This window comes from Moschus berezovskii, chromosome 18 (genome assembly GCF_049115385.1).
Source record: "Moschus berezovskii isolate FMDL1 chromosome 18, NW_MosBer_1.0, whole genome shotgun sequence".
NCBI lineage: Eukaryota > Metazoa > Chordata > Mammalia > Artiodactyla > Moschidae > Moschus > Moschus berezovskii.
This window is the reverse complement of record NC_142477.1, coordinates 20,174,587-20,199,243: the sequence shown is the minus strand read 5'-3', so window position 1 is coordinate 20,199,243 and position 24,657 is coordinate 20,174,587. Positions and strand designations below refer to the sequence as shown.

General features: G+C 41.9%; 1 protein-coding gene across 1 annotated transcript in view; it reads left to right on the top strand.

The window, feature by feature from the left end:
* The first annotated feature begins 7,488 nt into the window (after positions 1–7,488).
* MARCHF11 (membrane associated ring-CH-type finger 11) overlaps positions 7,489–24,657 on the top strand; it is a 111,297-nt gene continuing 94,128 nt past the window's right edge. The window contains exons 1-2 of the mRNA XM_055421739.2: positions 7,489–8,201; positions 9,387–9,542. Coding sequence (XP_055277714.1) covers positions 7,659–8,201; positions 9,387–9,542 — 699 coding nt within the window. The 5' untranslated portion in view covers positions 7,489–7,658. The remainder of the gene's footprint in view (positions 8,202–9,386; positions 9,543–24,657) is intronic.

The window sequence follows — 24,657 nt, the reverse complement described above, 5'->3', positions numbered from 1 at the left end:
AGTCTCCCTATCAATAACTTTTAACAAGTAAATGGTCAATTTTTTTGACCTAAAGTTTCTGTTAATATTTACTTATTTGTTGTTGTTTAGTCACCAAGTTATATCTGACTTTTTTGCAACCCCATGGACTGTAGCCTGCCAGGCTCCTCTGCCCATGGGATTTCCCAGGCAAGAATACTGGAGTGGGTTGCCATTTCCTTCTCCAGGGGATCTTCCTGACCCAGGGATGAAATATGTGTCTTCTGCATTGAAGGTGGATTCTTTACAGCTGAGCCACCAGGGAAGCCCATTTACTTATTTAGTACATATTTATTGAACTCCTACTGTGGCTCAGCTGGTAAAGAATCTGCCTGCAATGCGGGAGACCTGGGTTCAATCCCTGGATTGGGAAGATTCCCCTAGAGAAGGGAAAGGCTACCCACTCCAGTATTCTGGCCTGGGGAATTCCAGACTGAGCGACTTTCACTTTCACATCAGTGTCAGCAGTCATAGTATATGCAGATAAAAGATTCATTTAAATAGGCTCAAACTACAAGTAGGTTACAATCTAGCATAAGAAAAAATAGATGCAGATAAGTTGCATGCCTAGTCTCAAGGCAAGGTATAATAGAGGTCATAAAAATCATATTTAATATGTGAGTTTGGTTGAAAAACAGATGATTTTCAGCAGAGGGGAATCAGAGCTGATTTTATTCAAGATCCTTGTAACGCTTGGGTAGCTCTGCCAGGTCACGCTGATTCAATTGCGTTCCAGATGTCAGTCAGGTTTAGAATTTCCAGTGTACACAGTGATGGAACATATTTCTATGTCTTCAACCTGTCAGGTAAAAAGCCCTTCTGTCTTTCCAAGTTTCAAGGTAAGGAGACCAAGGGAGAAAATAATGCTTGCTTATTTTTGAAATTGTAGAAAGTTCAATATGATCGTTTACAAATCAAGCATGCCTTTAAGATGCTATTTTAATGTTTTGAAGTTCTCAGAGCTATGCTTTTTCAAAGCTAAGTTCTCTAGTCAAAGCTATGGTTTTTCTAGTAGTCATGTACAGAGGTGAGAGTTGGACCATAAAGAAAGCTGAGCGCCGAAGAATTGGTGCTTTTGAACTGTGGTGTTGGAGAAGACTCTTGAGAGTCCCTTGGACTGCAAGGAGATCCAACCAGTTCATCCTAAAGGAATTCAGTCCTGAATATTCATTGGAAGGACTGATGCTGAAGCTCCAGTACTTTGGCCACCTGACTCCTTAGAAAAGACCCTGATGCTGGGAAAGATTGATGGCAGGAGGAGAAGGGGATGACAGAGAATGAGATGTTTGGATGGCATCCGACTTGATGGACATGAGTTTGAGCAAGCTCTGGGAGTTGGTGATGGACAGGTAACCCTGGTGTGCTGCAGTCCATGGGGTCGCAAGTTGGACACGACTGGGTGACCAAGCAAAGCACAGGAAGCTAATATAGCTTTGAGAGCTCTTGTATACGGAGTTTAAAAATCGGTGAGCTTTCAGAGACGATGCCAACTTCTTGGAGAAATGCCAGGTCAAAGGAAGCTGGTGAGGATCAAGGCATCTAGTAAGGAAAGAGAGGGGACTGGCCAGTCAGCTTGGATATGGAAGCTTCTATGAGTGGAAGAGCCAGCAGGGACAGAGAACAGGGGAGAGATGCCAAGAGGCAGACAGAAGGATCGAAAGAAAGTATGGTACGGAACCTACAGGTTGAATCAACACACGTGAGAACGCAGTGTAGTATAAAATCAAAAGAGGAGCATGATGGATGATCAATGAAATTGCTCAGACATGGATACCATCCATCCATATGCTTTCACTTTCCCTTAAGACCAACCGTGTGTGGTTTTAAATTTCTGATATTTTCATATCAGGTCAACCAAGAGTTTGACTTAATGTGCCTGGTAGCAAATGACAAATTAGGCAGCAAATTAAAACTTTCTAAAGAAAAGAATAATTTTAGGTAATCTGGCTAAGAAATGAGATATTCTGTGACTGCATCCTTCCTTGTCCTACAGACTGCATTCCCACCTGGAAATTGTGGTTTAGCCAGCTGCACAGTGCCTTAAACAAGAAAGCTGATTAACAGTCACCTGCTCAGTTGCCTGAGAGTGAAACTGTCAGTGAGTGAAAGTCGCTCAGTCTTGTCTCTTTGTGGCCCCATGGACTGTAGCCTGCCAGCTTCCTCTGTCCATGGAATTTTCCCAGCAAGAATACTGGAGTGGGTTGCCATGCCCTCCTCCAGGGGATATTCCCTACCCAGGGATCAAACCTGAATCTCCTGCATGGCAGGCAGATTCTCTACTGTCTGAGCCACCACGGAAGCCCCAAACTCTTCATATACTTGTTCTGTAAGATTGGCTGAACACTCCTCTGACCAGGCACTGTTCTAGGCACTGAGGATAGAGCGGCAGACAAAATAGTCTTCAACAGAGCACGCGTTCCAGTGGGACAGTGACACAGAACTCTGGAATTCAATCAGTTCAGTTCAGTTACTCAGTCGTGTCCGACTCTTTGCGACCCCATGAATCACAGCACGCCAGGCCTCCCTGTCCATCACCAACTCCCGGAGTTCATTCAAACTCATGTCCATCGAGTCGGTGATGCCATCCAGCCATCTCATTCTGTCGTCCTCGTCTCCTCCCGCCCCCAATCCCTCCCTGCATCAGAGTCTTTTCCAGTGAGTCAACTCGTCACATGAGGTGGCCAAAGTATTGGAGTTTCAGCTTTAGCATCAGTCCTTCCAATGAACACCCAGGATTGATCTCCTTTAGAATGGACTGGTTGGATCTCCTTGCAGTCCAAGGGACTCTCAAGAGTCTTCTCCAGCACCACAGTTCAAAACCATCAATTCTTCGGCGCTCAGCTTTCGTCACAGTCCAACTCTGGGAAAGTATAAAACTGGGCAAAGGTTAGAGTTAAAATGGGGGTGGAGGGTTCTATTTCAGTTCAGAAGGCTGAGGAAGGTCTTTCTGTTGAAGTGTCTCGGAGCAGAGATCTGAGTGAGGGAGTGAGCCATTATAATGATGCAGAGTGAGAAAGGAATCTACTTGGGGTGTAGAAAGGAGGCAGGAATGAGCAATAAGGACCAGGAAAGGGTGGTGGAGAGGATAGAGAGATAGATGTCTTCAGAGATGCAGCCAGGAGCTACACTGAGGATTTTCAGGGTGTGCTAAGATTTTTGACATTTGCACCAAGAGTGACGAGAAGCCATTGGTGTGTACCGAGCAGGGGATAACGCGATTGGACTTTCATTTGAATTGGATCATCCAGGCTGCTGTAGGCGACAAACTCAAGAGTAAGAAGGAGGTGACAGGAGACTACTTTGATAAACCTGGCTTATCATGGTGGTTTGAACTGGGATGGTGGGGACGGAGGTGAAAGGCGGTGAACTTTGAAGTAGAAAAAAAGTACACGTGAGAGAATTTTTTTGCCACACTGACTGTATGAGCTGAACAATTAAAGTCAAAGGATGACTGCGAGGATTTTGGCTTAAGTACCTGGATGAGTGAAGAATTGGTTTAGTGGTTATGATGAAGATCGGGAGATGGGTAGGTTTGGGGTTGTTTGCTTTTGGACCGGGTTAGTTTGGAATACTCTTAGGCATCTACGTAGACCAGTCATAGTGGCAATTTGACACAGAAGTTTGGAATTCAATAAAGAGGTTAGAATATGAGATGTAAGTTGTGGGCTTTTCTGTAAATGGCATTGTGTGGTATGGTGCTGACTCCGCTTCGCTTCTAGCAGACAATGAAGCTGTTCTCTGCCCCAAGTACTTGCAACCTACGGATTGCACTTGACTCTCCTCTTTAAAATTACCCTCCCACTCATACAACATAACCTCGTTGCTCTGTAGTATACTGAGTTCTTAACTGCTTTTCTCTCAGATATTTGAAGACAATTGAGAATTCTCTGTACTGTACTCGATGACCACAGAGATAAATAAATACACCCCAGAGGTGCCAAGTCAACAATTTTGGAACATCTCTAAAAGTTAAACTTAATTGAAAGGCAACTTTTAAATATTTTTTATTGAAGTATACTTGATTTACAATGTTCCAGGTGTACAGCAAAGTGATCCAGACATATTATGTATGTATATACATATGTTCAGATATATAGGCATGTTCGTATATGTATATACGCATATATATACATATATATTCTTTTTCAGACTCTTTTCTACTATTACAAGATACTGAATATATTAATAGTTCCCTGTGATATACAGTAAGTATTTGTTGTTTACGCATTTATATATAGTCCTTTGCATCTGTTAACCCTGAATTCTTAATTTGTTCTTTCCCTCCACCCATCAACTTCCCCTGTGGTAACCATAGGTTTGGTTTCTATGTCTGTGAGCCTATTCCTGTTTTGTAAATAAGTTCATTTGTATCTTTTTCAGATTCCACATACAAGTGATGTCATTTATCTCTGTCTGGCTTCACTTAGTATGATAATCTCTAGGTCCATCTGAAAGGCAGTTTTAAAGAGTTCTTCAGGCTAACTCTATTGGAGGACACATCAAGGTCATCACGCCTAGTGTAGCTTCAAAGTCATTCCTGAAACAGCTCTGACCTAGTGTAGCTTGAATTGTTTTCTACCTAATATCCCGAGGTAACTTCAGGGGACACCTTCAAGATGTGGTCACAGGGAAGTTCAAGGAGAAAATCGTAGATATCCATTAATATCACCAAAGAAATTTTGGGGACATACTTGCCTGGGGCCCTTCCATCTCTCTTCCATCCTTGGATTCGACTCAAGAGACTCCTGGTGTCTAAAGAGTTTGCATGTTCATAATGAAAGACCTCTTTTGGTAAAGGGACATGTAACTCTGCACGTATGGGTGGGTGGGGTGGGGAAAAACATGAGGATGGAGGCTTTTCAAGCATTACCTGTGTTGCTGAGCTCTTTCTCTTCATTTGTATGGGCTGGAGGTGCCTTTCTCTGTTTGCTCAGATTGGTAGGATTGCCTCTCCCCTCATCATTTCTTAGTCGGTGGACGCACGTCAGCTGTTGGATGGCTGTCGGCGGCTGTGGGTGCCCTGTGGTTCTTTATGTGATGTCTGTGTCTCTCCGTCAGCTCTCCTACTTGGGTGCCAGCAGCTGAGAGTGGTTTATCCTTTCAGTACACTCCATTGTTTTTATATATTTACGGCAGAGGATGCAGTCAAGTTTACAAAGGTATTTTTTTCCTTGATCCATTGAAGACTCACCGAGTTAACTGAAGATTACAAAGTTTCCCTTTGTTCAGGTCAGCTTTGGAAGTCGTAGATGCTAGCAAATAATATTTTTACATGGCTACTCATCATCACAAGGAAAGTTAATTTTCTCTTACCAGAGTTATTTTTCAACAATCAACTGAAAGAACACATCTAGCATTGTGGCCAGTTTACTTTTCCATCCATGTTACTTTGCTGTCTGAGTCATTGCGCATTGTTTATCCAGAACTCACAGCTTTCATATGCTGTTCTTCAAATAATGATGGACTGTATCATATTTGGGAGAAATGTATTAGTCTTAAACTGAATTATTTAGGGGGGTTAAAAAACAATTTCGACACCTTTTAATTCAAGAATTTAGGATTAAGGCTTATGATCATATTATGACTTGTGGCAGTGTACAGTCTTGTGCAATGTCATTTTGACAGGTGAAGACAGAAAATGAAAGCATTATCTACAACCATATTTCTTCAGTGTGAAAAGTTCCTAGGCCATTCAAGGATTATTATTATTTTTTAAATGTGCTTGCTGCTTGCCATTCTGCTACCGAAAACAAGCTAGTCGGAGGAGGCTAAGTGTTAGAGGACATCTCTGGGAACTCTTTCATCTGGAATCACTTGTGACAAAGCATTCTTGACTTCTTTTTTACTATATCCTTCTCTGCTTTCCAACCAAACCAATTTCTGTTGAAAGAGCTGGACTATTTTTTTTTTTTGAACCAAATATATGTCTTACTGCAAAATGTATAGTGGAAAAATTAAATTAGGCTGGTAGTTTATCTTAATCATTCAAGAACATCTAGCTATTAATGGAAGTCAGTGCCACCAAACATGCCATGTATTATTAATACAATATTGTTTTAGGAGGCAGGAAACAGAATTGGGGGAAAAATCATTCGGTGTTTGAGTCAGAAAATCTGTGGAGTCAGGGAGCTCAAAAGTTCTTTGTTAATAGTTCTGTGACCTTGAACAAGTAACTTTGCCTGTCTGATCCTGGCTCTACAGCTATGCAATGCAGCCAAAAACGACTGCCTGGAGAGCAAGTCAGTTATGTCAAAGACATCAAAGTGTTACACTAGTGAAAAGAACCAGTGCTTTGAATAGACACATTGCAGTATATAAATCTATTGCTTTGTGATTTTACACTGTATGAATTCGGAAACTACGGCATGTGCACCGGTTTTTTCCCCCGTCTAGTTCCCTGCAGGTGAGGTAGTTTATTTTCAGAAAAGAACTGAGCTTGTTGCCCTGCGGAAAGAGGAGGTTTTTCGGAGGCGAATTCCAGAGAAACTGGCTGGCTTCGGGGTGCATAAAATCGAAATCCACGGCTGCGGCAGCTTCTGCAGGAAAGGTGTCACTTGAGTGCTTTCTATGGCAAGGGTGAAAGAGACCACCCGCCACAGAAACGTGGCGTCAGGGTTCACTAGGAGGAACCGCTCCAAGACATGATATTTACAGAGTCACCAGAATATTTTCAAATAAACCAGGATACTCACTGCAGGAGGGAGAGGGCAAGGGGGGCAGAGAAGGAAGATGCAGGTTTCAGTGACTTCTGTTTTGGAGGCTCCGGAGGGTCAGTGAGCGTGCCCTTCCCTTGAGGGAGAGGGCTCAGGGGGCTGGAAGCGATCCAGGGGAGCATCCGTTAGTCCCCAGGGCCCCGCGCGCCCTTTCCTTCGCCCCCTGCCTAGGGGGCGGCTGGGGCGCGCTAGGGGCAGCAGTGTCGCGAGCCCCCCGCTCCCCCTCCATTGCCACGCGGGTCTCGGGTTCGATCGCCCCCGCCCCGTCCCGCGGGCATCCCCCTGGCCCGTCCGGTAACGGTTTCTGGACCCGGTGGCCTCCGACCCCCCCACCCCAACACAACCCCGCCTCCCCCCACCCAGCGGAGCCGCAGTGCTGCGCGGTTGCGAGAGGGGTAATCCGCCCCGGAACAGACGTGAGCGGCCCCGGGGCGGGGTCGCGGGAGGAGGCCCAGGGATTCCCCCAATTCCAGCCCGCCCGCCGTCTCCGCACCTCACCGGGGGTTTGCGTTCGCCCCCCACCCCCGCCCCTTCCCCATCCCCCGGAACGACCCCCGACTCCTCCCCACCTACCGCCCGGCGCCGGCTCCGGCCGAATAACCTGCTCCCGGGCCCGTCCCCTCCGCGGCGCGGCTCCTCCCCCTCCCCTGGATCCCGGGTCCCCCGCCCCCCCGGGCCGCGCCGCCGGATCGGGCACCGCCTCCATCAGAGCCGAGCCCGCGGCTCCGCGGAGCAGCAGCCTCCGCCGCGCCGCCGGACCCTCCGCGTCCTCTCCCCGTCCCGCCCCTCAGTCCCGGACGCCCGGGCCCCCCGTCACCACCCTCCGCCCGCCCGCTCTTCCTTCCCTCCCTCTTCCGTTCTCGCTTAGCCGGCAGCCCGAGCCGGGCCCGCTCGCCGGGCTGGCAGGAGGGCGGCGGCGGCACCACCATGAGTTTTGAGGGCGGCCACAGCGGCGGCCGGCGCCGCGAGGCGGAAAGCGGGGACGCCGAGCCACCCCCGTCGCCTCCCCCGCCGCCGCCCCCGCCGCCGCCGCCGCCGCCGCCGCCGGGAGAGCCGGCTTCGGGCCCCGCGCCCCCTCGCTACCTGCCGGCGCCGCCCGCGTCCCCCGAGCGCCGTGCGGGGCCCGACGAGCCGCCCGCGGAGGTAGTCCCGCGGCACCGGGGCGCCGAGGAGCTGCCGCCGCCGCCGGCAGGGCAGGAGGTGTCCGCGGCCGGCGACTCCGGCGAAGGTCCGAGGCGCCTTGCGGAGGCGACGGTCCCCGAGGCGGCGGCGGGGAAGGGCGGCCCCGGGGAGCCCGAGGCCGGCGCGGGTGGGGAGGGCGAGCGGCGGGGCGCTGGCGACCAGCCCGAGACGCGCTCGGTGTGTAGCAGCCGCAGCAGCAGCAGCGGCGGCGGCGGCGACCAGCGCGCCGGGCACCAGCATCAGCACCACCAGCCCATCTGCAAGATCTGCTTCCAGGGCGCCGAGCAGGTGAGGCCCGGCGGGACGCTGGGGCAGCGGGCGGTGGGCTCGGGCAGGGCTGGGCTGGCTCCAGGTCCGGATGGCCGACTTTCAGCACCACGGACAGCGCCCGCTTCTGGGTTCCTGGACTGAGCGGTTGCGTGGCGGCTACCCAGTGTCCCTTTCCTGCAAAGGCAAATAACCTTGTCCCAGTGGCGAATAGTGCTTGATTTGGTCTACATTTTTTTTTCCCCTACCTGGTTTTGCAGTTACACACTCCTCAGGTGTTTTAGTGGTAATGGTCTAAGTATCTCTTTTGTGAATTACTAAATGGATTTGGTTTATACATAGAAACCAACCTATATTCCTTTATCTACAAGTGTATCGTGAGGCAGATAGCCTTAGAGTACAAACAGGGAGTGAGTCATTTCAAAACCAAAAAGGGCAGAGTCTTTCCTTATTGCAAATTTGGGTGACTCAGTCTCACTGATGTGAAAAGCATGTTAGAGTTTTTAATAGGAGAAATAAAAATGGACTTTGATCTTGTGAAAGCAAGCCTATTTAGCCAACAATGTACTTGATTAGAAACACAATTCTAAAATTATCAATTCCGTTAGAGGTGCATGCAAACTTATAAGCAAGTAACCCCGGGAGAAACAGGATAATACGTCTGTCTTATGAAATGTGTGGTCTCAGAAAACATTAGGTTTAATATTTTTATAAGTAAGGAAATTGCATAAGAACATGTAGGCTTTCAGGAATATAGTGCCCTAAGTCAATATTTATAATGCTACATTTAGAAAAAAATAAAAGCATAATGCTATTGCAAGCTACTTTCTGGGATGGCATACATTTCTTCTTTAGCAATGATTAAGAATAACTGCAGAGGAAATGCATCTGACCATCCACTTAAAAGTTATTAAAGAGATTTAATAGTACAGCTTTCCCCCAAGGGTATTGAGAGCTATATCTTGCAGACATTTTGTATGTTGGTAGAACATTTATGTCATGACTCTAAGTAATATCTTTGAAATAGTTTTAAGACTTTAGTTTCATTCCCACCAGAGATATAAAAATTTAATTGCATTTTCTAGGATAGAGTTCGATGTTTGTATCCTTCTGAGTAAATGGCTTTGCAAGAAAAGAAAGCAAGTGTTGGGTTTTTAAAACAGAAACACAAGCATAAAGATTCATGCTGAGTTGTTTTCTTTTCAGGGGGAGCTGTTGAACCCCTGCCGATGTGACGGGTCTGTTCGGTATACACATCAGCTGTGCTTGCTGAAATGGATCAGTGAGAGGGGTTCCTGGACCTGTGAACTCTGCTGTTATAGATACCATGTCACAGCCATTAAAATGAAGCAACCCTGCCAGGTAAACTGCTGTGACATTCCCTTCCCCTGAAGTCATTTTGCTACTAAGCATGAGGATATCTGCGTATGCTACTTAAGACATGCTATGCAAATCACACTGAAACCAAGATTTAGAATTTGTCGAGATATGCCTTGAGAAGTCTGTCACATTTTTATCTGAGAAACTCCAAAGCCATTTTTATTCAAGTGGCTTCTTTTATTAATTGGTTGTTTATGGATGAAATTATACTCGTCCTAGTTTGTAAATGGGCAAGTTGGTAAAAAAATGTCTTATACTCCAGTTAATTCAATTTCATTAATTAGAAATGTTACACAAATTATTTTAGTAGTATTTTGTTAATTTAAGCATTGAAACTCTAAATGGGCTCCATTTACAGGAGATAGATGCAAGTAAAGCAAAACTTTACTAATCTGGAAACTTTGGTGGAACCCATTATTTCTAATCTGAGCCATTTTTTCACTTAACCAGACTTTCTTTTTCATAAGAGTATTTTTTCACAGTTTTATTTTGGCTAACTTTCATTCATTGCTCTGTTCAACTACACAGTGGATGCAGAAGTATTCCCAACAGTTACTCTCAATAATATTACTGAAACTGTATATATTCTTAGAGATTTTAGTGCATAATCACATGATCACATAATGCTCATAACCAGACAAAAATTCTTGGAGAGATAAGCTCCTTTTTTTTTTTTTTTTTGTATGATGGAACAGATTCAGGTTCTTGGAATAGACTGGTGGGATGTAAAATAATACTAAGAAAGACATCTTAGACTAAAGCAGAATAGTGTGTGATTGACAAGATCTTAAAGTGACATGGGATTGAAGTTCAGCTGATATAAAAGAGTAGGTTCAAAACATAGAAATGAAGGAGGTAATGGAAGGAAAAGGAAGAGGAAATGAAAGTTAGGAGGGTGAGAAAGTAATAAAGTCCCATGTTCCCTGTTTCACTTTAAATTACCAAATTTAGTTTGCATTGAGCAATATAAAATAGATGAAATTGTTAGTGATGGCAATAGGAATATGGAAACTGAATTAGTAGCTTAAATTTCATAGTTTTAAATTTGTGCATCCTTCATATCTGTCAGTTCAGTTCCGTCACTCAGTCATGTCCGACTCTTTACGACCCCATGAATCACAGCACACCAGGCCTCCCTGTCCATCACCAACTCCTGGAGTTTACCCAAACTCACGTCCATCGAGTCGGTGATGCCATCCAGCCATCTCATCCTCTGTCATCCCCTTCTCCTCCTGCCCCCAGTCCTTCCCAGCATCGGGGTCTTTTCCAATGAGTCAACTCTTTGCATGAGGTGGCCAAAGTATTGCAGTTTCAGCTTCAACATCAGTCCTTCCAATGAACACCCAGGACTGATCTCCTTTAGGATGGACTGGTTGGATCTCCTTGCAGTCCAAGGGACTCTCAGGAGTCTTCTCCAACACCACAGTTCAAAAGCATCAATTCTTTGGTGATCAGCTTTCTTTATAGTCCAACTCTCACATCCATACATGACCACTGGAAAAACCATAGCCTTGACTAGACGGACCTTTGTTGGCAAAGTAATGTCTCTGTTTCTTAATATGCTATCTAGGTTGGTCATAACTTTCCTTCCAAGGAGTAAGCGTCTTTTAATTTGCAATTAATTTGCATTTCTGATACTCACCATTTAAGGCATGATTAGCTGGCATGAAATAAAAGTATGGATTTTCTCAAACTGACCGAAAGCTGGTAAATAATTTGGAAAGAAGATGAATAACTGATGTGAATGAATGACGACGATGGTAAAGATAGGCACAAACCTGACATATTTTCTCAGAACCACTAACTGATTGATCTACTTGGGTATCGACTTATAGATCTGTCATAATTGTCTTGAAAAGCAGAGGGAACCATGCCCAAATAACAGGATATGAGTAGTATAATTGAATCTATAATAATTTTATGAATAGAATGTGTGGAGATGAGAAATGGAGAGCTTTGAGGCTCCAGTGTAAAGTCCCATGAGAAGTGCTATGGTCAAATGTTCCAGAGCTGATATAGATTGCTAAGTATTTAAAAAATTTCAACTTACACCACAATATATTAATTCGCTTTGAGTGGTTAATTCTAAAGTAAATATAAATAGGTACTTGATTTAATTTTAAAATAGAGAAGTGACAGAGAGTTGTGGCAAAATGATATTTACTAATTCTAAACCTATAGCAGTATAGATTATTATTGTATTTTGCTTCATTTAAAAAAATCAGTAGTTTCTTCATTTTAAAAATCCGTAGTTATTTTAACAAAAACAATTCCCCAAATTGTGTATGTAATATGACTGAAAAATCAAGAGGAAACAAAAAACAACCAAAAACCAAAAGCTAACCTGGTATTACTAATACATTTAGGATTAATTTTATTATGACATGTGCAAATATTGTCATAATCTGTGGCCTGACCTGTTTGTTTCAGTGAACTACAAAATAATATTTAGAAACAAAATTGATACGAGCATGATGGTGATAGTTCAGATCATGCCTGAAAACACAACTTTCCAGGACTGCATTATGTGCTTATAAAGCTCAGTACTCTTAACGAACAGAACTCAGTTGTAAGAGTCCCATAGTATAGATTGCCATACCTAGGAGTAGATTATCCTTGGATAAAATTTGAATGATTGACTGACATATCTGTTATTGATAACCCACACACTGAGCATTTACCCTGAGTTTTGGTTTCCTCTGGTGTGAAGCTAATCAAATTTAGCATTTGTCGCACTCATATTTTTATGACATGGCGGAGATCCATCTCCTCACGGTATAGGATCAAACAGGAACCGTGTCATGTCCCTCCCTTGCACTTTCCGAACCCCTTCATTTTAAGTAGAGAGCCCTCCCATAGCTGTGAGTTCCTTGGATGTAGAAGGGGAAAAGATTAAGTAATATTAGTAAGAGAAAGCATTTACTGAACACTTACTTTGTGTCAGGCACTGTTCTAAGTGCTTCACATATACTGTTACTGATGTTTAATCTTCAAAATAAACTTATGAGGTAGAGAATATTATCTCTATTTTATACAAAAGGAAACTGAAGTACAGCATAGTTGAATACCTTTTACTATGCTCATATCTAGTAAAAGACAAAGCCAAGATTCAAACAGTCTGAGGCTCTGAGGTCCATGGCCTTAGCCACTGTGCCCTAGTTGGAAAGTGTTCTTCTCAACTTCATCATAGCCATCCTGATGTTTCTGGGTTCATCATGACTTATCCTGTGTTATGCTGAGTCAAGCAGGCACTGGTTTCAGCCTGAGTCTCGATGATGGTCTAGAAAGGCTTTATCTATTGCTGTTTAACAAACTATCTCACACACTTAGTGGTTTAAACAACATCCATCATTTATTATCTCTTAAGAGTCTGTGGATTGACTGAGATCAGTTGGGAGGTTCCTCTCCATATATGGCATCATTCTGGAGCTGTGAGATTTGACTGGATGGGAACTTCCAAGAGGGGTAACTTTATTTGACTTGACTGACTCAATGGACATGAGTTTGAGTAAACTCTCAGAGTTGGTGATGGACAAGGAGGCCTGGCGTGCTGCAGTCCATGGGGTCGCAAAGAGTCGGACACAACTGAGCGACTGAACTGAACTGAACTGACTTGTGCTGGTTGTTGGTTGGAAGCTCAGTTGGGGCTGTCAGCTGGTGCTTCACTCCTTTCTGTTTGTGATTTGGGTGTGATGATTGGATTCCAGGAGCATAAAAGTGAAAGTTACAGGTCTGTTATGACCCAACATTGGAAGTGACATGGTTTTATGTCTACTGTATTCCCTTGATTGAAGCAAATCAGAGGACCAACCAGATTCAAGAGAAGGAAAAATAGACTCCACCTCTGAAGCCTGCCCTTCTTTAAAAAGAGTGGACATCTTTAATCCCCTGTATGAGACAGCTTCTAAAATAGTCCCGTCTACCTACCCTGGTGTTTGCATTTGGTCCTTACCTGGTCCAGATCGGTCAACATGTGCCACCATAACTCCCCTTTCAGAGATCAGAAATAAGAAAGTTAGAAAATGGATGGGAGTTGGACTCCATCGGCGGTGCTCAATGCATACACTAAAACACTTTCAGAAGTGACTGTTGCCGTGATGCTCCTCGTGGTGCCCAGGCAGACGTGGGGACAGAGAAGGAAGCACGTGTGTGTGCGGGAAACGTGTTGCAATGAGTCTAAAACCTTAGTTCTACTTGTTTTTCTCATTGAGATTAGAATTCTTTGAGAATTTGGGTGTAAACCTCCCCATTTTGTGAGCTTTTCGTGAGGCTCATCAACGTGACCCAACAGAAATCTGATGTCGCCTGTAGAATATATATAAATTTTAATTACTGAATCATTAGCAGTAGGAGCTAATTAAGACATTAGAAGTAATTAACATGCATTTACGTTCCTACTACCTCCTTGCAGAATCTCTTTTATTGATTACCATATTCAAGATGATGCATTAATGATAATTTTAAGAGTAAAAGCTAATTCTGTTTTGAATTTCATACTCTGGTATAAAATTAGTGCAATCTAAGAACATATAAGATCAAATTTATTTTGAGATGTTGGTGATATTTTAAATTAATTAAGCAAGTATATTTAGCTTTATGAATGCTTTCAGTACTTTTTCAAGAACTAGAAATGTTTGAAGTGATAACATTTACTAGATGAAGTATTGTATAGGAAACTTTAAACATGGTATAAGACATGAACTATAACGCCTAAACATAGAAAAATAAAATGTTAATGGAAGGAAGTAGCTATGTTACCTTGGCTGAGTTAGTTAACTATTTGTGCCTCAGTTAAGTCATCTTTAAAAGATAATAATGGCACCTATTTTATACGTTTTGGGGGATTAAATATGTGTATGCCTGTAAGATGCTTAGAATAGTGCCAGCACACAGTAGGTGCCATTTTAATGTCGACTCTGATGACATTTACTTGTTCAGTCGGCTAAGAGATGGGCACCTTCGCTTGCTCCCAGCAATAGATCTGTTGTTTCCTTCAGTCTCTTGTCACCAAAATAAAGTTATTGACTCTTCTTTCCATATCGTTCTTTATCCCTGCGTGTTTGCTCTCTGCTTTTTCTAGGAGAGCCCACCTAGGTTTGCGACCAGATTGGTTATTATAAATAAAGATAGACTCAGCATTTTAAAAAATCAGGTGTAGTGAGATATGATCTCAGCCCGTGGGCGCATATTTGCTCTCCAGCTGTTCCTCCCCATGAGTCTTTGTTGGAGTCTGCTTATAATTGGAGAGATGCTTTTTCATGGCCAAGCACAGGGCAGTACCCTCCAGTGTCAGTGAGTAGCATTGCGTGTTTATGCTCTGGAAAGGCCCCTGAGTTTGGGGTGTGTGTGATAAGCAGGAGGTCGAAGAAGCTCCAGAGATCCTGTAGGGATCTGTAGGGGCAGTTCCAGAGGGCGCTGGCAGGTGGTCTGGCATCAGTCGTGGTGCATCTGGTATCCATCAGCTTTCCTTCCTTCTCTGTTACTCGGGGCACCAACGACTGGCGAAGGGCTTGTGGAGTAGGGTCAGAGACTGCCACGTGGGCCGCCTGCCTTTATAGATAGCAGGGCCCCGGCCATCTTTACCAGCCAATAACATTTTTGTTAGTCTGCCCCTGCTGCTTTTCCTTGAAGCTCTTATAATGGGCTGTCAGCAACAAGTCTTCTTCCAGCAGTGAGGCTGACTTGAGCGACTCCTTGGAAGGAGAGTAGTTTTCATTTTTATCCATGTTCTTTTCCTGATGGGATTCATCGTGATTGTTTTGAATTAGAGAGGAAGTTGACGCCAGGCAGCTTCACCGTGGCTACCGTTCTAAGGTACAGCTTCTGGACTACATGCAAAGCGTTTATAGACCTTTAATGAACTTCTTGAGGGCCCCGTGATCATTATTTTGCTAAATAGGGCTCTGTCATGAAAGGGGTGTTTCCTCCTTCAGAGGTTATATAAGTTGTTCTCATGATGTAGCTGATGCAGTAGGAGAAGCTGACAAACTATCATTGAAAATTGACTGTGATTTTGGAAATGTATTAGGAAAACATCAGAGCATGAACTTTATCAGCGTTGCTGTCCGTTGAAACACTCAAGGCATTTGCATCTAATGGATTAAGAATGTCTGCATACATTCAACATGGCTGAAGTGGTGAAGCTGCTACTTTTACTTTTTCTCTTTTGCTCTTGTTAGCATCTCTGTAGGTTTCACAGCAAATGACACATAGAGGGGAAGCTTTTTATTACCATACCTGAATATCTGAGAAACAGTGCTAAAACGTTAATATTTAAATACATGTACTGACGTATGTAATAGGTAATTAAAAATATCAAAATAAAGAGCACATCATGAAGCATCTCCATGGCCTTTGATGTGATTTTTGTTTCATTTGCTTGCTAATTCTCAAAGCACTTAGATCTGCATTGTACTCACTAGAACAGATTAATAATCCTCTAGTGAATAAAACATGTAAATTATACTGCATCTACTACTATAGCCATCTTATTTACTGTATGGGCTGTGTGTATAGTAATTTTACAATCTGTTTCAAAGCCAGATGGTTCCAAGATGGTAGTAAAAAAAAAAGATGGAGACCCTTCAGGGCATCGTGGACTGGTGCTTACTTTTATCCTTTATGGAGAGAGGACCAGGGATGATGCGGTCCTGATGGATGACACTCTCCAGAAATTTCTTTCCCACACCTGTCTGCTTTTCTACATTCATTCTAGCTCTTTTCAAGTATATCTTCCTTTTGACACCTTTCTCTTCTTTGCTCTCTTGGCTTCTCCACTCAGCTGCTTGTAGAAGAAGAATCTGTCCCTAAAATCTGTGGGACAGATTTTAGAAAAAAATGAGGTAACACAGATCAATGTAGCTTGGCAGTCACTATCTTGGTCACTTCGTGGGCATTCAGTGAATATCTGTAGTAGACATGAGTGAATGAACACGTGAGCAACCACTTTGGAAAGATAGAGAAGATCATGGGGGTCGTGTTCATATTTCTGTGGTGAGAATATGATTTAAGGAAATTAAGTTGCATTTTCCGCTCACCCATTCGCCATCTACTGTCAATTTTCAACTCCTTCTTAAACTGACCTCATACTCCTATTCTGAGTCTGCCTGGGAAAATATGTTCATTTCTTCAGACCACAGGAAAAAAAAATCTTAAAAATAGGGTCTATTTTTAAAAATCTAGAGAAAAAAAAAAAGGTTTCCAGTGAGACAGATCTGCTCTTTTCAAAAACTAAAATGTCATGAAAAAGACTCTGTGAATGTGAAATTACCCATGTGTGACATATTTGGTTTTTTGAGGTTGTCACTGGTTGAAGGATTTCATCTAGCATTTGTTCAGAGAAATTGAATAATTTGTTGGAAATTTTACTGTATGATGTAAGTAGATGAACTGCTAAGAATGTCTACTGGGTAGTTTCTTGGTGTGAAATCTGCCACCTGGCTGAAAACTAGGTGATGGATTTTTTTTTTTAATGAGCAGTTTGTACAGTTGTAACATAACTTCAAAAATGATTTTCCACTGGTGCGTACAATACCCCAACACAGGGCGATGCAGCAAGAGAACAGACCGTGTCTCCCTTATTCATTTCCTGCTTTGTCTTGGCGTGTGGCTTTGCCATGGTGTGACTGATGTTTGTTGAAGGGATTGGAACAAAGGAAACTCAGCTTCCTTCTATTTTTGGACCTTCTAAGAGTAGGATGGGATGACTCTGAGGGTGAAGCTACAGCGCTTCCGACCCTTTAGAGCAGCGGGGAATGGACGAGATAATCGCCTACAATTACAAGTAAATGGATAGTGGAGACTGAGTACGTAGCCAAGAAAAACTGCACCGTGGCTTGTACTTTCTGTATCCTTGGATATTTGACAGCATCTTCCCTGTGCCCATAACTTATAATTCAACAACTGTTCTTATGATTTAGCCAAATGAAGTCCCACATAAGTAGAGGTGGTCTGGAAGTAGTCCCATGGGAAGACGTGACAAAAGCCAGGAAACGTTGCTTTGTAAAGTCAATGAGAACTTATTGGGGAGATATTTCTTATTTAGTCCCTCCTTTTAGGTATATATGCTCTGAAAGCGACTGTCTAAAAACCTGTTTTTTTTCCTCCCTGTTTTCATATCTTCAACATAGTTGATTTTGAATAATGACACCTGGGCAATGAATGTGTCCCTTACATAGTAACAGGGTTCCATTGCCCTAATGTGTTTTTTAGTTTTCTTTCTCATTTTGGTATGCTAATTATGTGCAAGTGGCCAAGGCTTAATCTAGGCACAGGGGCCCTCCCGGTATGAATGGAGCATCCAGCTCTTATTTCAGGAACCCTCTGGGCACTCCTTTGTTATATATGGACCTGCAGTTGTGCCCTGACACTTACATGTCATAACTCCAGGGTACAAAATAGTTCAAATAAACAAGGAACTATTTCAAGAAATGTATACAGGCTTGCCTTGGTTTGTTCAGGCTGTTTTAAAAAAAGTCTTTAAGAAAGATAATATCTCTCACAAATATTAGTGGATTTTATTTATATTCCTGTGAAAGAATATTCCAGAAGCCACAGGAAATAATTTTCCTCTTTTCTTCCCACCCTAGTGTTAACTTCTTTTTTGTGTTATGTTTGCAGATTTTAGTATAAGTATGTATGTAAACATCCTCGCTATCAGTTTAAAGGAAAATAAGAAAATCAAGGGCTTCCCAGGTGGTGCTAATGGTAAAGAATCCACCTGCCAACGCAGGAGACGCAAGAGACTCAAGTTTGATCCATGGGTCAGGAAGATCCCCTGGAGTAGGAAGTGGCAACCCACTCCAGTATTCTTGCCTGGAGAATTCCATGAACAGAGGAGCCTGAAGGGCTACAGTCCATGGGGCTGCAAAGAGTCAGACATGACTGAGCAACTGAGCACAAAGAAGTTAAAAACTTTACCAAATTTTGGTAAAATTAGTTGTAATCTTAAGATTAGTAGAGTAATGATAAAGAGCACAGGAGTTTTCAGGCTTGCACTGAGCGTTCTGTAAATATTTCTCTTATCCTCTTTCCATCTTTTTCTTCCTTTTCTTGACAACATCTTATCCTGCTCTTTGTACTGAAGATAACTATATGGGAGGTTTCCAGGGGAGCCTGTGGTTCTTCAGAGAGAAAAGACACAGTGAACAGGGTGACAGCCCTTGTCCACGTTGTGTTCTCTAGGGTCAGCAGGCAAACCTGGAAAGTGAAAGAAAATCTTGAATGCAGAATACCTTTCAGTCCCCTCTCAAACTGTCTTCCTTTTACCCTTCATACTACAAAAGCTTCTATGAAAGACATTTTCAGAGCTAGACAAGGCTTTTCAATAATTTGAGAAACAGTAGAAAGAAGAAAAATGCTAAGTCAACAAAATTGGAACTCATTGTACTGAAATTTGTCGGGTCGCTTTGAGTGACACGTGGTCCATAGACTTGGGGGAAAAGACCTCCTTGAGTAGTTTGGTGAAGCATAAGGATGGGTGAGGAATGTCTTTAGCTCCTGTCTGCCTCTTCTGTCTGACCTACACGTTACTAAGACTGAAGTGGTATATGTTGCATAGAAGCAAATCTGAGATAGAAATGTGTTCCTTTCGTTTTGGGCATAATTAAGCTCCACTATAGTAAACTTTAGTGGGAAATTCTCAAGCATTCCTTGAAATGTTTTTGGGAAAACTTTCAACTCCTAGTAATTGTGAATGCACAGTGATTATTGATCTAAGAGGGCATAAAGTTGGATTAATATCTGTTTATTTTTCATTTAGAAGATGATCTTACTCATGTCATGGGTTAGCCTCAAAATATTTCATCTTTTTTTCTATTATGAATTGATTGATGATTTTTATTGACTGTTTTTTCACTCATCAGTACATGGACCACTCCCACGTTGCAGGCGCTGTCCTCGGTTCTAGAGCTATGGAATTTGTTGAAACAGGCCTCTGCTTCTAAATTTAAATTCTTGATGATGAAGGACAATAAACAATAAGCAAACTAGGTAATTTTAGATTAAGTTAATAATTTCAGTAGGAAAAATCTGGATGACTAAAAAATTGGTGTACTGCAATGAGCCATGTGATACTGGGTTAGAGTTGGAAACATCAGTGTAAACTCATGTTTTGCTTAATATAGATACAAATGGTTACATATGGAAATATTTATAGATATGTGCTTGTGCATGGGTTAGTATACACATACCCATTTCTTCTGTCTCTTGAGAAGGCCTGGTAGTAAAACCCCAGTTACAGTTTACCTAGCCCCAGATCTTGGTTTCCAATATCATCCTCCAGTAAAAGGAACCAGTCTTATACAAGATGTTATTCTATGAGGTTGGAGTATGTTGTTCCAGAAAATAAAATGCTCAAAAAAAAAAACACAATGATGGGACACAGCAAAAGGACACAAGAGCCAGCCTGGAAGAGTCCCCAGTGGCTAAATTTGGAACAATTTGAGCAATAAAATAGCGTAGTATTGGATTATAATGTAAACTGTAATATGAACTTCCATGTATGCATATTATTATAAATAAATGACTGCATGAATAAGCAAATGGAGGAAAAGAGACGAATCTCCCACAGAAGATTTCTAAATTATGTATTTATATACTGTCCTTTCCAGGAGGTGGAGCCCGGCTCCCCTTGGCCCTTGAGTGTGGGCTGTACTTAGTGGCTTTGTTCCAAAGAGTAGACTGGTTACAGGATAGAATGTGGGGAGAGGGATTAACTTAACAGTAGAGAAGTCTGGCAAATGCTGCCTAAGCCTTGTGGCCAAGTTTAACATCATCAGTGATAAGCCATGTTGCTAATATGTGCCCTTGATATGATGTGATGAGACTACCTTCCTTACCGTTGTAGTCTTCCTCCTAAAAACCCACAACCCTCATTGAACCATGAGAAAAACAGCAGACCAAACCAAACTGGGGGACAGCCTACAAAAATACCTGGCCAGTACTCTTCAACATTGTGAAGAAAAAACAAGAAAAGTCCAAGAAGCTGTCACAAGCCAGAGAAAGCTAAGGCTATGTGGCATGCGTGCCCCTCTGTCCATGGGGTTCTCCAGGCAAGAATACTGGAGTGGGTTGCCATGCCCTCCTCCAGGGATCTTCCCAAACCAGGGATCAAACCCAGGTCTCCCGTATTGCAGGCGGATTCTTTACCGTCTGAGCTACCAGGGAAGCCACCAGGAGATGAGGTAACGAAACGTAATGTGGTGTCCTAGATGGAATTCTGGAAATAGAAAAAGGACATTAGAGAAGAACTAGTGAAATCCTAGTAAAATGTGGTGGTGGTGGTTTAGTTTCTAAGTCATGTCCGACTCTTGCGACCCCATGGACTGTAGCCCGCCAGGCTCCTCTGTCCGTGGAATTCTCCAGGCAAAAATACTGGAGTGGGTTGCCATTTCCTTTTTCAGGGGATCTTCCCAACCCAGGGATCAAACCCAGGTCTCCTGCACTTCAGGCAGAGTCTTTACCAGCTAAGCTACCAGGGAGGCTTAGTAAAGCTTAGTGAAATGTGGAGCTTAGTCAGTAGTAATGTGCCAGTGTTGATCTACCTAATTGTGACAAACCTACCTTAGTAATGTTATATGCTGACAATAGGAGAAACTGTGTGTGTGTGGCATATATGTAAACTCTTTGTACTATCTTTGCAACTTTTATGTACATCTAAAGCCACTCTAAAAGTCAATTTAAAAAAAATTTTTTTATTTTTAAATTTTTTTTAAAATTTTTATTTAATAAGTGATACAAAGCAGAATGCCATAAACATTAACAGTTAAAATTTCACCAAATGAAAAAAATACTATAGAATACACAGTTGCAAAAAGCTACATTAAGTTATTTTACAACTGCCTCAAGCTGCAAAAAGAAAAAAAACCCACGTTTTTTTTTTTTAACATATGGGAAACACTAAGTGTCTCTAGATAGAAGGGGTAAGGAAAGTCTTTCTGAGGTGATGATAGTCGAGCTTAGACCTAAAGATTGATGATCATCACCCTGAAAGGGGGAGCAGCTAGATTAAAGACTCGGAATAAGGAAGAACTTGTATTGGACGGAATAAAAGAAGATCCGCTAGTGAGGAAGAGTAGGAGATGTTGGGGAAGTAGGGATGCACCTTACCACGCAGGCCACTGTGACAGATTTGTGTTTCATTCTAAGAGCTGGGGGACATCGTTGTAGAGTTTCAGGCAGAGGAGTAAAATAACTAAAGTAACAAATGCCTTTGGTTGCTTTGTAAAGCCTGGATTGGAAGGAGCCTGGTGAGAGCAGGGATGCTGCTAGAATGCTCCCTGATGGATAGGAAGGAGACAGGGGTTCCTATTAGGATGATGGCAGCAGAGATGAAGAGAAGTGTATCCAAAATGCTTTGAAAGTAGAAGAAAGAGTTAAGATATATATTTTTTTGTAATTTATTTCATGACAAAACACCTGAACTGAGTTGAAGCTGTTTATAGTCTTTTTCTAAGGTAGTGTCAATTTTCATATATTTTGCTGTAGAAATATTGTGATCGGTTACGGGGTGTTGACCTAGACCCTGCTGAGCATGAAGGATATTATATAATACAATAAAAATGCAACATACTTTAAAAATATGGACAATTTGAAATTCTGAAACACATATGGTCTGAAGTGTTTTGGGTAAAGGATTTTGCTCTAACATATGGTCTATTCTGGAGAGTATTCCATGTGCTCTTAAGAAGAGTATATATACTGCTCTTGTTGAGTGATGTATTCTGTAAAGGTCTGTTTGGTGTAGTTAGTTTATTTCCTTGTTGATCTTCTATCTAGTTGAAAGTGAGGTATTGAAGTCTCCAAAAGTTATTGTTAAATTGTCTGTTTCCCTCTTCAGTTCTCCCAGTTTTTTCTTTATGTAATTTGGGGCTCTGTTATTAAGTGCAGATACATTCATAAGTGTTATATCTTGATGGACTAACTTTTTTTTAAATGATAAAATGTTCTTGGTCCCTAGTAACAATTTTTATCTGTAAGATACTAGTATAGCTACTCCAGCCGTCTTTTGGATATGTCTGTATGATTTATCTTCATTCATTTATTTTCAACCTATTTGTTTATTGAATCTAAATTGTGTCTCTTGCAGACAACACATCACTGGATTATTGGGTAAAAGAGTTTGGACCTGAATATAGTTATTCCTGTAATAGTGTCTAATGAAAATCAACAAATGTTAACATTGCTTGAAAGGAACTATATCACCTGAGGCTTGATGTGAGTAATTGAGAATTTGTGGAACCCTAGGCTTTTCTAATAAATAGGATATTCTTATAGCCATTCATAAATACTCAACTGTTTCTTTTAAGTCTCCAAAGCCCCCTGAGTATGAGCATTTTGACACAATTAACCTTTATAATTTTAGATCATCCTTTTATACACTTGTTACACATCTTCTAGAGGAGCTGAGATTATATGTAGGTCAGTATGATATAATGGACAAAACATACTTTAGCAACGTGCAGACCAGGGTCTGAATTTTAGCTCAGCTACATACTAAGTTGTGTGACCCACAGTGATGGCATACGTATTCATTCTTTAGTGTTGTTGGCAAGTTAAATCAGGTAACATTTTCAAAGTTCTTCATATGTAACTGTTTTATTAGTTCTGTTAGAACAAGAGTTGGAACACATAAAATTCTGCTAGGTTTTGTATTTGTTGTTTATTCATTTACATTCATCCATTTAATCCAACAAATACTTAATAATTACTTACTAGCTCAGGCACTGTTCTAAGGGTTGGAGATAAACAGAATAGTAAGCAAAAGAAATAAAATCCCTGCCCTCAGAGAGCATATACTCCAGAGAGGGAGATTGATAATAAACAAAAATTCCAAGTAAAAAAGTTAATAAATTAATTCATTTTAAGTGCTAAGGGAAAAACTTTGGCCAAAAAGAGGGATATGAAAAGCTAAGAGAGGTGGTTAAAATTTTAGATGAAATGGTTAGGAAAGTCTACACATGCATGAGATTTGACATTGATTGACAGAAATTTTTCATACATGGCTTTCTAGAGATAGGAAGTAGGATATACTCATGAATGTTTAGGGGCTTCCCCAATAGCTCAGTGGGTAAAAAATCCACATGCAATGCAGGAGACACAGGAGCCATGGGTTCGATCCCTGGGCTAGGAAGATCCCTGGTTTGAGAAGATCCCCTGGAATAGAAAGTGACAATCCACTCCAGCATTCTTGCCAGGAGAATCCCAGGGACAAAGGAACCTGGCAGGCTACAGTCCAAAGGGTCACAGAGTCAGACATGACTAAGCATGACAGTAATGTTTACTATGGTTAGGTTTCCTACTAAAGTACATTCCATTCTGGGTTTTAGTTTTCCATGAGTAGACTGAAGAGGTCAATAGTTTACAGCCTTTAGTTTTCACGTTTGCATCAGTATATTAAAAACCTTGGTAGAGGCCCTATTTCCTTGACCCGTTGTATATCTTGGATATTATGGTGAATGTTTATACACTGGTTTTAAAAGCAAGGAAAAAGACTACACAGTCATATATATATTAAGAGAAAAAGAATAGTGAAAAGTATATTTTGGATTCTAAGAATCACAGATGCTCAGTTTGTACTTCCTGAATTATTTAAAACATTTGTGTTGCCACATTCACTGTTCAATCTACAGAATTATCAAGGGGTTAGGATCTTAAATACAAACTATCATATATGAGAAACATGAGAAATTCAGCCTGTTTGGATTATACTTCTTTTTAACGCTGATTTTTATAAGTACAATATATTTTATAAATATAGTGATAATTAAACACTCTTTTAGGACAAACACATTTTTATTTTCTGTTGAGAAACACATTTTCTGAGATGGATTATTTTGAAGGGAAGCTCAGCTCCATCATCTCATGGAATGCCATCCAAGAAACTTGATTATCTGGAGAATGAATGTGTGAGGCTGTAATTTTCAACGTACTGTAATTAGGAGCTTTTGACATGGCGTGTACCTGACTTGGCCACTCTGAAAGTCATGCAGGACCTGAAAGAGGAGAAATGGCTTTTTGTGTTGCTCCTGGAGCTACAGAAATTGATATTTGATGGTTTCCAAAATCCGCTTGACATAAATGGCTTCCATTTATCAGT